A 12,867-nucleotide genomic window follows, 5' to 3' on the forward strand; every position below is an offset into this window, starting at 1 on the left:
CCCTCTTTCAACAATTTCTGCATCCTTTGAGGAATAAAGCATCCCTACTCCAAGGCTGCTGTCATATCTTGGCATCTTAAAACACCCAGAGGAGACCACTTCCCTGTGTAACCTGTGCTTATCACTCTTCTTTCCATCACAATCACTGACCTTGATCAAGGTGAAATTGTCTCTTCATGGTACACAGTTACCTTATAGATCCTAGTATACTAAGAAAGAAAAATATGGGCTACTTTCACACTGAAAAACACATGCCAAGCCAGACTGAAAGCTCTACACAGACATTGTCATGAGGGGAAAAAAAAAAAAAAGAAGAAAAAAGATACAGAGATAAAAAGCTTACTTCAAAGCACCAAAATGATATCATTTTGCATAAGTATATGTCTATTGAAAAGGGTTCCAGCTGGTATGCTTAGATTAATGTTATTACCCAGTATAAATATAATGGAAACAGCTGTACTTTCTATCTTCCTAAAGGATGATGCTTACATTAAAGCTCCATTTATTTTCAAACTTTAAATACAAGAGTAGTACAATAGTAGGTATGAGACTTATGGACTTTCAAATCCCTCTTCATCTTTGAATCTTCTAACAGAAATGTGAGTCCTGAATCATGTTTAATATCATGATGCAGAATTGTTTCAAGCTGGAAATAGTATTCTACTCTGCTTTGCTCCATTCTGTTCCAATGTACAAGTGCTATCTCCTTCTTCCTTCAACTAGGGAGCTACAGGGAGGCATTATATCATGTGGACCAGTCCAGTAGGGCATTTAGCTGCTTTAAGTGAAAGTTATTGGCTAAAATACAGAAATAGCTTTCTGAACAGCTCAGCCCTTGCTTCAATTTGCTGCCTCTGTTGAGCTGTACTCCAGGAAGAATAAAACTGCTTTAACCAAAAGAAGGAGATTAAAGCTCAAGTGAGAGAAGGAGGAAGACTCCAAAAAGTATAATGACTTAAGATCTGTCTTGAACAATATCATGTTTGGGTTTTAATGCATTCAGACACAGCTAACCCAGATCTTCCATAACTTTGGTGGGGACTTTAGCCACAGATACAGTGAAGATACAGGATACAGGAGTTGAAAGACTCTTTGTCTTCAGCTGCATAGTAAGAACCACTTCTCCATTTCCAAGGTTTTGGTGATTGTGAGTACTTCACACATCAGCCTTCTACTGTGAGTAGCTGATTATGTCTATTAAGAGAGGTGTCCTCTTTCTGTAAGCTGGCTGGTCTTGAATCAGTTCTGAATCCATGGTGTTACACAACATTACAGCCAGCATAGATCTGAGACTGAACTTATAAGGTCCTGATGCCCTGTTAAAACATCTGCATGGTTTCTTGCTTGCATGAAGTATTGACAAGCTGACCTCATATCCAACTGCAAAAAGCCTCACAGACTTGCCTTTAGATAACTCCCTTCTAAAAGGGCTTTTCTTGTGGGTACTGTATTGAGGCACAGATTCCATGCTCTGGATAAGCAATCACAGTGCCTTGTTTAGGCAGTCTGCTCTGAAAACCAATGGGACATCACAGCATACAGCAGTCCTGAGTTGCACAAACCTTTTCGGGATTGATGCTTGTGCAAATACAGTATATTTATACATAGTGATAAATCTTTGTTAGTGAGGCAGATGCATACTTGCTGTCTTTTCTGCTAGCATCTGTGCTTTGGCTCAATGGTAACATCACATTTTTAGGAAAAAATATTTCAGGATAGAGGCGCTTGTGTGTCGAAGTAGAGGTACAGAGAGCTAAACAGTATATGTATACCCCCTGAAAGATGTAGAGTTTGGGACTCCATGGGAATCTTGCACAAATGTGAGGAACTGAGGGGGACATTGATTGTGAGAGAAAGCAAGACAGATGAGTCTGTTAGTCATTACCATTCTGTTCCTGGGCCCAGGGTGCTAATGCAACTTCAAAGCTGCAGCAGGCTATAGCTCTGCATGATGGAGATGTCCTCCTTCTGCTAACCTTTGGCACAAGAGATATGAAGGCTTTCCTAAGATTACCAGAACTAAGGTGATTTTTTTTTGCGTTAAGTGAGAAAAAATGGATTAGTGTCTGAAGGCAAACAGAGTCAAAGGTCACCTGCAGGTGTCTCTTTCTCTGCTAATCTATAGTAATTAAGATATATAGCATAAGCATTCATGCAATACACAGAAAGGTAATGAACTGAGTCTAGTTCAAAACTGGCATTTGTACATGGCAGCTTCTGGTCAGTAGCCAGAAATTAGCAAGTTACAGTGAATCTTCATTTTATCTTCTGGAGGGCATTGCAAAGGATTCCAATCTCACCTGCAAAGGAAACAAACAGAGCAGTTAATCCTACAGTTAGCCCATTCCTAACACTCTTGTATATATTTAATCTTTATATCCATTCCCTGAAAGAATAAGGTGAACAAAGAAGTACTGGATTGGACAAATTCATTGAGGTCTTACTGGAGTAAGGTTAGCACTTTGTTTTCATCAGTCATACAAGGATGGCTTACAGGATCAGGGGTGCTGGCTCTTAGCAGGCTAGCCAATATTAGGGGGAAAATGTATCAGAAAAAGGTCTAGAATGGCAAAAGGAAATGTGATTAAAGTCAAGCTTTTCCTTTTCTTCTTTACTGAGAACAGCTAAAGCCACACATCAGGATCCACCACAAGGCCCTGTGGCCTTTCCTAGCACCTTCATCAAAACTGAATATTTCAGATGTAACAAACTATAGTCAAGTCAAGTGAAAAGCTATTTTGAAACTTGGCTAAAATTAGGAAGACATTTTTGCACCAGGTGTGTGCTGCTTGAACTTGATCAGGTTCAGAACATTAAATGTAACCAGACAAAACCTCTTTGTGGTTACTATTTCTGATCCAAGTTTTGAGGAATTCAAGGTAACAAATCCTTACTATTGATAGTGTCAGCTAAGTTCTTCAGCTGCTTTGCATTGTCCAGGACTTCAATCCTCTGGGTGTAGGGATTGTACCGAACAGAGAAAGGACGAGGGATCGTTTGAGCAAATTTCCTGAGGCAAAAATACAAAAACAAATACAAACTTGAAAAGCTCCTTTTTTTTCAGTAACTCACTCTTTTATTGGTGTGTGCATTTGATGAGGGTAATAAGAAAACCTGTGAGAGGAAATAGCTGAAATTCCTGCCGAATTATCTGAGACATACAGCATTCTGTAACACACTTGAATCTGCATTTGTCTTTACCACCTTTGTTTTTTTCCAAACAGGACTAATTATGCTATTGGCATGGCAACACTACTCCTGGTATAGGCCAACTATGTAGCTGTTGGGATTTGCCAAACTAAAATCTCATTTTCCTTTCAGTAATGCAAAATATAGAAATCCTGGTCCAAGCCTGCAGTTTCTGGAAAAGTAAAGCCAAGTACCTATGCCATCCTGGCATATCAAGGAGCAAGCAAGGTGTTAACTTCTGGCATGATTGGCAGTGGCTTCCAGGTCATTGCAAAGTATAGAAGAAAGTCAATGTAGTGAAGCAGCATTCTTGCCACCCCTGATTTGCAGCCTTCCTTTCTGCAAAATAGTTAATTCCATAGCAGAAATCTTAAGATTTTGATGTCTTGGGAAAACATGAATTTGCATCACCACAGAACTGTGGAAAGGAGGACTCTGAATGGGATGAGATGGTCAGAGCTATTGTTCCAGGCTCCTTGTAGACCCCAGCAGGATACTGGCTTATATATCTGCTTTGGATTACTGAAGTTATTGCTGAAAGAGGAAGGAAAGCACGCAGGGGTTGATTATGGAGCCCCACTATACAGACTGTGACTCAGCATGATAAATCCCATTAGCCCAGAACAGTGGAATATATTGGATGCCACCTTCACATTGCTCCTTCAGTTTAGTATTAATTATTATCAGCTAAGGCCATTGTCTCAGAGTTCAGTGTGGGCAGGCCACTAGCTGTGACAGTGCAAAAAAAACATGTGGGCTAGCTTGAAAGCTTTTAGTGGCATCAGTCCAGTTTTTCTAAGGGGGGAGATCCAGGTTAGAAGCTGAATGTAAGATCCTAACTCGAAGATGATTGCTTTAAGCTGAAATATTTCAGGTCAGTCTCAGAATAATTTTTCAGGGAGGTTTTCCATTACATACAAACACATGTCCAGGTGTAAGCCATGAACACAGGCACTGGACCAACACCTGGACCTCTGTTTCTATTTAACCAGTTTTCCAGTTTGGTCACTGAAACAATTAAAAGAAGCTCCAAGATAATTTTTAAAGAGTAAAACAGCATCTTCTGTTTTCTCAAAGAACTTACTACTCAGTTAGAGAAGTATACAGAGAAGACAGAAACTGTGTGCAGGATATTAATGCACAAAGTGATAATAAGAATAAGAATAAGAATAAGAATAAGAATAAGAATAAGAATAAGAATAAGAATAAGAATAAGAATAAGAATATCTTTCTCAGGTATTACCCCAGACAAAAGGACAAAAGGAGAGGCTGCAGGCTTATGGCAACTGAGGAAGCAGCACGGGAGATAGCTAGGAAGACTTTGGAGCTGGGGAGCCTAGGGCAGCCAGATATCTTGGGTATTGGTGTGTGTTTATCTGTGCATGGGAAAGAAAGAGAGAAGAGACTGCAGGTCTGGGACAAGTCCCTGTGTGTCATCTCCAAGTGAAAAATTTGAGGACTGTGAACCAAGGCTAACCCCTAGTGGCTTGGCTAACATCCAGAAATATGGTGGTAGGTTTTTTAAACAGAAATAGAAATATTGCTGTGTGGTGGAACCCAAGCTGAACCTCAAACACAGTCTGAGCCATTCCTGTTTCAAGAACCAGAACTGAACCTGGACCAGTATTTAATAGTCTTGTTTGACTGGAACTGAATCTGTATTTGAGTCACAGATGACTGAAAGATTTACGGTGCAGCCCTGTAGTCTTGTAAACACACCACTGGTAACAAGCTGGAGGCTCTGTATTAAGCTAACCACACAATCCTCAGGACTGGGTTTATTAGGCTTGCTTGCATTTTTGTTTAGCTGTAATAGCAATTGTCTAATGACCACACAGCTATTACCTAATTTGTTTTAGTTTTGCTTAATTCTGAATGACTGTGTGCTAAAAGGCCTGTTGTTAATAATTCTTATATAGGCAGGAATAGCAGGTAGTTACACTGCACAGCGTGAACTAAGTCTGACCCTAAAGTAATGATGCAGCATAAAGGAGTACCAGCATGGGCTGATAACAGAAGTCTTAAAGGTCCGAGAATAGGATGATGCTAGTTTTCCCCAGGCTGTCAACCACCCCTCACTGATCAGTTATTCATAGTAAAGGAAACTTAGGAACTGAGGGAAAAAAGACAGTTTTAGAGGAAACAAAAGGGACAAAGATAAAAATATTTAACATAATTTGTAAAGTCAGAAGTAACAGAGATTTGGAGACCACTGTAGAAAGAGCAAGACGTAAAGCATGTTAGAAAACACAAAAATGGCCCTGAGGAAACCCTGGACTGAGGGGGAAGAAAGGAAGCATCAACACCATCCACCTCCTACAGCCTCTTCCTAAGAGGAAGAAGCTCCATGCGTTAACATCATAGCCCTGCTATGAAGACCTCAAGATGCTGATTACTTGACAACTCCACACTCCACCACTGGACTGAAACTGTTGACTTGAGACACAAAAGAAAGTGTAAGGATAAGCATAACTTCAGATGTAAAGGAGTAGTATTAGTATCATTGCAATTCAACCAACAATGTTTCTTTGTTGCAGTTTGGTTATACAGGTGAAACTCTTAATTAGACTAACTACAGATTCTTGGCTTCATGCATAAGGTATGTTCCCCATATTGCCCATGACAAGATTTTGAGTGTAACAACTTCTTAGTGTCTTTAAGCATTGCACAACTTTTTTTATTGCCTCTCAAAACATTACTGCCAATCCAAGACCTGTTATGGTAATGGAATCCAATGTACTGGCAATGGACAAAAAAAATGGGTCTTATATGGAATGGCTGGATTACCTTAGCTTTTCTTTTGCATCTTTAAAACTTTCAGCAACGTAGTAGACAGGCTGGAACTCAGTAACAGGGTACTTCTGCACAGCAGTCTTCTCCAGGACAAGAGGCTGAATCTCAGGTTTGCTTGATAAACTATACTATGATCAAAAGGGTAAGAAATTTATTTCAGTTAAGAAGTACTTAAATTTGCTGTGAAAGAAAGATAGAGTTACTGAATGTCGCCTAGTTTCAGACAGGAAAGAGTTGCTCCTGTGAAATACAATGACAATGTCACTTGCTAGGGAAGGAGTGCCCTGTGTATGTATACACTGACACAATTACCAGAGCTCTTCAATGAATTATGACACTTCATGTTACTTCTATGCACAAAGTATGAAGCAAAATAAGGATGTGAAGACATTCAGAAGACAAATTTGAGCAATTATAAACATCTTTGAAATGTTTTATAGAACACACCTGCAGCTCCCCAAATGAAGACAGCAGCCCTGCACCATACGCCTTGAGTGAATTGCCTTCCTTACAAAGTCCAAACTCCACTGTAAACCAATAAACCTAGCAAGAAAATTAGACAGAAACATGTGATTCCTTGATCAAAAAAGAATAGGTGCACATCATTGATTTGAATGCATTTGGAGTTTACATGTCTATTTCAAATGTGTCAATTATCAACTGTATAAATACAATAAATGTCCCCACAGAATGAAATTCTTTTCCTGAAACTGGCACAATGCCAGATTCAGTGTCCTGACAGACACAGTTGTCTTTTACTGTGCTTACATTTATCAGAAGCAGAGACAATGAAACTATAGCAATAAAATTTAATTTTGGCTGGCCAATCCAGTTGAAGCTTGAACCTTAGTTGATAAAGTTTGTGTCCTGTTTCACACAGAAGGCATCTAGCCGTTAGTGCAAAATTGAAGGAAGAAGGTGTGTGGCCTAGATTGACTTCTTGGTCTATCATTTTGAATGGAAAATTGCTCTGGCTCAGGAGAACTACTTCATCTATCAGAAACAACAAAGGCGGTGCAATGTTTTGCCCAGGTAAGTTGGCACTGGAGACACTAATCTTACAGGCATATCCTTGTTTTTATTTGAAGTTTGCAATTCTAGTAGTCTCAGAGTAGGATAGAAGTGAGACACACTGACTGCAGAGGACATTATCTGCCTGGCAACGTGGAAGAGAAGGGACTCTTGCAGGTAAAACTACTGAATCTGCCTCCTGAAATTTCCTGTGCAGATGTAGTAACATGTGATCTCTTCTTGCCCAATATGTTTGTGCTGGAGGAAATTTTGTCTGGGCTTCTGTGTTTAATCACAGCTGTCACTTTGAACAAGGAGCCCCAAAGTTATTTGCCTTTAATGCAACTGTTTCAGGGTGGGATTTTCCAATCATAGGCTTCACTCTGCTCCCATTCAACTCTATGGGAGTTCTATGAGTGACTTCAGTGGCAGCAGAACTAAGAAAACACAGGGTGCTTTGGAAAATTGAGCCTTCGCCCTACCGTAGCGAGTTTCTCGATGAAATCATCTGGAGCTCCCAGAGATGCCAGTCCAATTTCCTGTAACAATAAACCATTATTCTTCAAGCTGTTTATTGCAAACATTCTTCCTGTCTTGTCTTATGTGATTTCTCACATTTTCAATGTTATCATCGCTTACTACCACACATAAATGTTTACAGGATAAGTTCCTATCATGCAACATCAATTTAAAACCAGAAACCTCTCCAGAAATGAACAAAGGGTGCTGTTCAAATGACATTTACAAGGCATGATCTTTTGTGGTACAAAAGTCCATCGAGTCAAATAAATTTTTCCTCTTGCTTTGACAGGCTTTTGGTCAAGTCTATAATGCATACCCAAGAGAATGATATGGTCAGAAGAAAGAAAACCAGTCACACCCACACACCTTAAGTATTTCCCTCTGTTTTGACTCCTGATTGCAGGTGTTTTCCTCAAGCCTTGAATGAATTGTTTTTTCTGAGTGGCAGGGCACAATTTGAAAGACTTTATTTGTACCTTAGGAGCTAATGAAGCCTTTCTCAGGAGGCATGCAACAGCTGGATTCAGAAGACAGTCACACAAGATTCTATATAACCAGGTACCTTTCTTGGTTTGCTCCAGTGAGGTTTGTGCTGTGCAAAATCAGAGCTCCACACAGACCCACACCAAGAGCATGGGATCAGCTATCAACATGTCAAATCCTAATAAGCCAGGGTGCAGTAGGGTCTTTCTCTGCCTTTCTGTCTTTTCATGTTTTCTGGTAAGATGCAGCCAAAAGTTACTCCTTCACTGAGGTCTGGCTTATTTTCCATAGATAATAACACTACCAAAGAAAAAGCTCCTCTCCAGCCTTCTCCCATGCTTGCAGCTGGGACAGTTCCCTACTTGACTCAGCCTCCTCTGTGGCTTCAATTGAAAACAAAAAAACCCTCTACTTTCCCTAACATTTGGACTGCAGGGTACAGCAATAACTCATCTGACTCATGAGCCATTTAACTTTGCTCCGAAGGATCAACATCTACAAAAAGGTTTAAAATGATGGCATCGCAAAGGGCTTGCCTGCAAAAAAACAACTCACACAGAACAGACACTTGGAGTTTGAGTATATGAGTTCACCTAAGTGATTTGTGTCAAGACTTCAAGCAATAAATACATCAGCCTCAGCCTCTCTTAATATGCTAATAAACACTCCACCCCTCATAGCTCTTGGTTGATCTTCTGAGTTGCTTAGTCTCTGGTGTGTTCAGTTATAAAAAAAAACCACTGAGCAACTTACCTGGGAGAACTGAGCAAAACTGGGATCAGCAAAAAGAGGCACATGTCCTAGCAGCTCATGGCAAATATCACTGCAGGAAAACATGACATTTGAATAACTTTAATTTAGGAAAAGTCCAGCAATGTTGGATGAATGCCCTAAAGTCAGCACATAGACAGGAATGCTGTGCATTTGCTCCTACCAGCAAATATTGCTCAAGACTCATGGGAAAATATCTTGCTCTAAAATTATTCTTGTGGTGGAAATGCTTACATGCTTCAGGGTTTTCAGTGCTTTTATCATCACACATTCCTGAGAAGAATGGTGATACATTATTTGGTTTTCCTTATGGAAGAAAATTGTCCATTTAACTGCCCACCCAGGTCAGGAAAGCCCAGAAAGAAATCACCTTACCAAAGGGAACATGGACTTTTCAGTCTCAAGGACAAGAAACCTCTTTAGATGAAGCTCAGGCTACTCAGACAATTCACCATGGTGTCAATATGCACCTCAAGAGTTCAATTTCAGTCCATGTTCAGCCCCACAGTCTTCCACTGAGAGGTGAAAGCTCTCCTTTACCCAGGTAGGAATACTTCCATCACAAGTTGAAATTGGCAGCTGGACAGGTGTGTTTGGTGAAGAATTCACCAGATTTTTCAAAGACATAGAAGTCATTTGGTGAGATAGAAAGAGAAGAAGAATAAGATGCTCTCAAGAGGGCAAGGCCAGTGAAAGCTATTTCAGCCTGGGTTTGTGCACAATGAGAATGGAGTGAGGAGAAACAGGGAGGAAAATCAGAATAATGAGGGATAGAAAAATGGAGGAAGAAAGAAGGTTGTGTGAAGAAGTAGGAACCAAAGAAATAGTAAGGGAGAGGAGAAAGAACTGCAACAATACAAAGTAAAGGAAGAAAATTGGTTTGAAAACGGCAAGTGGGAAAGGATAATGGACAGGGGCAGAGAGAAACTACAATATAAAACTGAAAAAAGGGGAAAGGATTAATGATCTGGGCTTCCTCTATCCTGCTGCCAGAAGTTTGCTAGCAACACATTGAGTCACTCCTGCACTAGATTTCACGCTACTGTTTGAGTGTTAATAGCTAAGCTAAATGCCTCTCTACAGTGCTTTCTCACCTCACAGCCACCACGCAAGTATGCCTTCAGTAGCAAAACTGTCTGATCAGTCCCATAAGAACTTTCAGAAGAGGATGCAGCTTGTTAAAAAGACTAGAAATCTTCCAAAAATGTTTTCAGAATAGAGTAGTCACTTGGCCTCTCTCCATTAGCTTTGTTCCCAGGAGTGCCCCACCGTCCCACATGGTTAGTATGAGTTGGGCTGACCCTGCTGTTAATCTGCTGCAACTTTACACGCTTTCTGTGCCAAAGTACTTACGGTTCTGGTGTGTACATGGGTTTGGATGCATGGCGAATATATTGAGTAGAGTGAAATACCCGGAACGCCAGCCCAGCCAAGAAATCCCGAGAGGAGAGCAAGCCCGCAACAGGACGCAGGCGAAATCCAGTGCAGGCTGAGGGGACAAAAAAATTATGTCTTAAAAACAGCTAGTGTGCTTGATTTTATCTTTATTTGGACTCCTCGCAGTGAAAAAAATTTGTTATTTTTTTTAATTTGCTCTCCTTATGTTAAATAGAGTTTAGCTGTGAAAGAACAGAGAGATTTCTACCCATGTGTATCACCATCAGAGTATCCGAATATCTGTATCAACATACCCCTGGAAGTTTTAGAGTGAGACTTAAGACACAGGCTAAGTGATGTATCCAAGAATCACAGAGAGCCTGTGATAAAGCAAGGTCTGCTTTTCCATCTCTGGAAGCACCAACCCCACTGACAGCTGAGGCCTTTCATTTGATTTGGTTCTTTCATATGCTTCATACTTACTCTGCAAGAATTTTGAAATATCTTCAAGCTGGGGAATGTTGTCCTCCCGGTAGCCACAGTACTTCTCCAGCAGTGGGAACACGTGGTTGTGTTCGTAACAAGCATGAGTTGGATAGAGACTCTTCAGCTCCCTGAAGACGGTGCCCCATGTTTTCTTTTCTTCTTCTGTGTAGGTCACTCGAGGAATAGGTTGACCACTGGAAAGAAAATAGATACCCTCTACAAGAGCGACAGAGAAAATGTCCATTGCCATTAGCATCATACTCAGGAGCTTCACATGGGCTGGCCAGGAGCTGCTGATGCAGGAGGGAGATGCCTTTGGTCTGACGTGCAGGTGTAAAAGGAGCTTCACTTGCCACTAGGTTGGGAAGGACTCTACTGACTTCAGCTGAGATACGGGCCTTCAGGCAACTCCTTGCACTATTGTGTAAAAATAGATTAGTGCTTATTTGTCTTATCAAGATGTTCTTCTAAAAATATTTGCTTACTGTGAGTTTCAATTTATTTGCATTTCTAGATATGGAGCAGCTGCGGTATTTCTTGCTCTAACACACATTACATTAATTAATTGTTTTGGTAACTACAGGAAAACCATCAGCTCCAGAAAACTCTGTTTCTTGGATGGGCAGAGAAATTCTGATCTGTGCTTATGCTGTAACAGATGCAGACTCCAGTCAGTTTGACTTCTTATAATTGTAATGAGTAATTTTGAGTCAAATCTCACCCTCAGGCCTCCATATGCTTAGCTTGTGTTGAAGCTAGTGGGAATTAGGCAATCACAAGCAATGAAGTTTGGCCTCCTGTGAATAGCCAATTCCTTAGCAATAATGATAGGGCCATAGGTGAATCCAGCAGCTTTGAAAAATCAAAGGGTCTTAAGTAATTTAATAGGGTTAACATCACTGCTGGAATAATACTGGAGCTTTCCAAGCCCCAGAGATTCATTGTTAAACTCTTGATGACACCCCACCATCTCCCACTCCTTCATTTTTTCCTTGAGCCTCAGGGCAGCTCCTCTGGAACACTGTCATTTTCTGTCTCTCTGTATCAGCCCTCCTTGATCTGTGGAGCTTTAAACAGCACATTGAATTATGAGGATTGCTAGGGAATTGTTGTTCTTATAGCACTGCTAAGTAATCCTCAGTCACCCTCCAGGGTTACAGGGGGAAGCCATAGCTTAAATAACTTCCAAATTTCAAATTAAAAAAATCAAGGATTAATAGGAACAGGAGCAAAGGAAGGCAGAGGGAAGAGGTAAACTGAAAACAAAGAAAAGAGAAGTCAGAGAAAATAAGCATTCAACAAAAACAGCCGGTAAATGTATCAAGAGAGAAGGCAAAGGAGAAAAGGCATAGGAGAGAGGCAAACAACAGGAGGAAAGAGAACAAAACAGGTGCAAAAGAAGGGACACAGAAGAGGATTAAATTTATGGCAAGAAGAAGAGTACAAGACAAACGACCCCTGAGCCACCTCATCTTTGTAGCTGACTTCACAAGCTAAGCACATCTGTCTTTTCAGATACTTCCCATGAAGCCTGATAACTTTGGATATCCCTTTCCTTCTGCTCAGTTCTCTGCATCTTTGTCCCCCTATGCTGGAGACAGTACTTTGACCTCTCCTCCCCACTGTAGACCCTGAGAAACATGTCTGGCAGGTGCAGCACCCAGGGCAAGTACAACACAAAACCATCTGGGCCTTCCTGAATCAATGCCCAAAGTCACAAAAAAACACGTGCCTTCTTTCCACAAGCCCCAGAAGCCCAGGCATAGGCTTTCACACCCTGCTTATTGCTCTGAAAGACCTTATTGGAAAGTCCAAGAACTTCACACAGAAGGTGCTTCTGGGACATAGGTCCAGGTCTGTACAGGCTCTGTTTCTGATGTGTCTGAGGATCTGGACAAAAATCTAAATATTAATTAGTTACATCTTGGAATATGACGGTTTCATCTTCCTAAGATGGTTTCAGTTTGAATCTTTGGGGGGAGTGTGTAGTTAATATGGTTTTGGTTTTTGGTTTATTTTTTTAAATTCTGTGTAGGATTTGATGAAAGTCTGCAAACTAGAGACCAGAATTTGCTAACCATTATGCAGGAAAGGTAAATCCTCTGTGGAATACCTGTAAATGGACATTAGAGCCATCCACATCTGACCACAAAGTCTTATCCAAATTTTCTAGCTATTAACTAGGCTCCTGACTTTTTTTGCTTTCCATCACAGAATCACAGAATATTAGGAGTT

The 12,867-nt window shown here is 40.7% G+C and overlaps 1 protein-coding gene across 1 annotated transcript; it reads right to left on the minus strand.

Annotated features, from left to right (window-relative positions):
- Window positions 1-2,169: 2,169 nt before the first annotated feature.
- Window positions 2,170-10,826, minus strand: PAH (phenylalanine hydroxylase; the record flags this gene model as incomplete). Its single annotated transcript, XM_010185531.1, has 8 exons — window positions 2,170-2,300; window positions 2,895-3,010; window positions 5,977-6,110; window positions 6,430-6,525; window positions 7,476-7,532; window positions 8,752-8,821; window positions 10,123-10,258; window positions 10,630-10,826. Coding segments are annotated over 8 exons (850 nt in total), but the record flags the coding sequence as incomplete, so codon positions are not given.
- Between the last annotated feature and the right edge of the window lie 2,041 nt (window positions 10,827-12,867).

This window comes from Mesitornis unicolor, unplaced genomic scaffold, assembly GCF_000695765.1.
Source record: "Mesitornis unicolor isolate BGI_N332 unplaced genomic scaffold, ASM69576v1 scaffold14605, whole genome shotgun sequence".
Lineage (NCBI taxonomy): Eukaryota > Metazoa > Chordata > Aves > Mesitornithiformes > Mesitornithidae > Mesitornis > Mesitornis unicolor.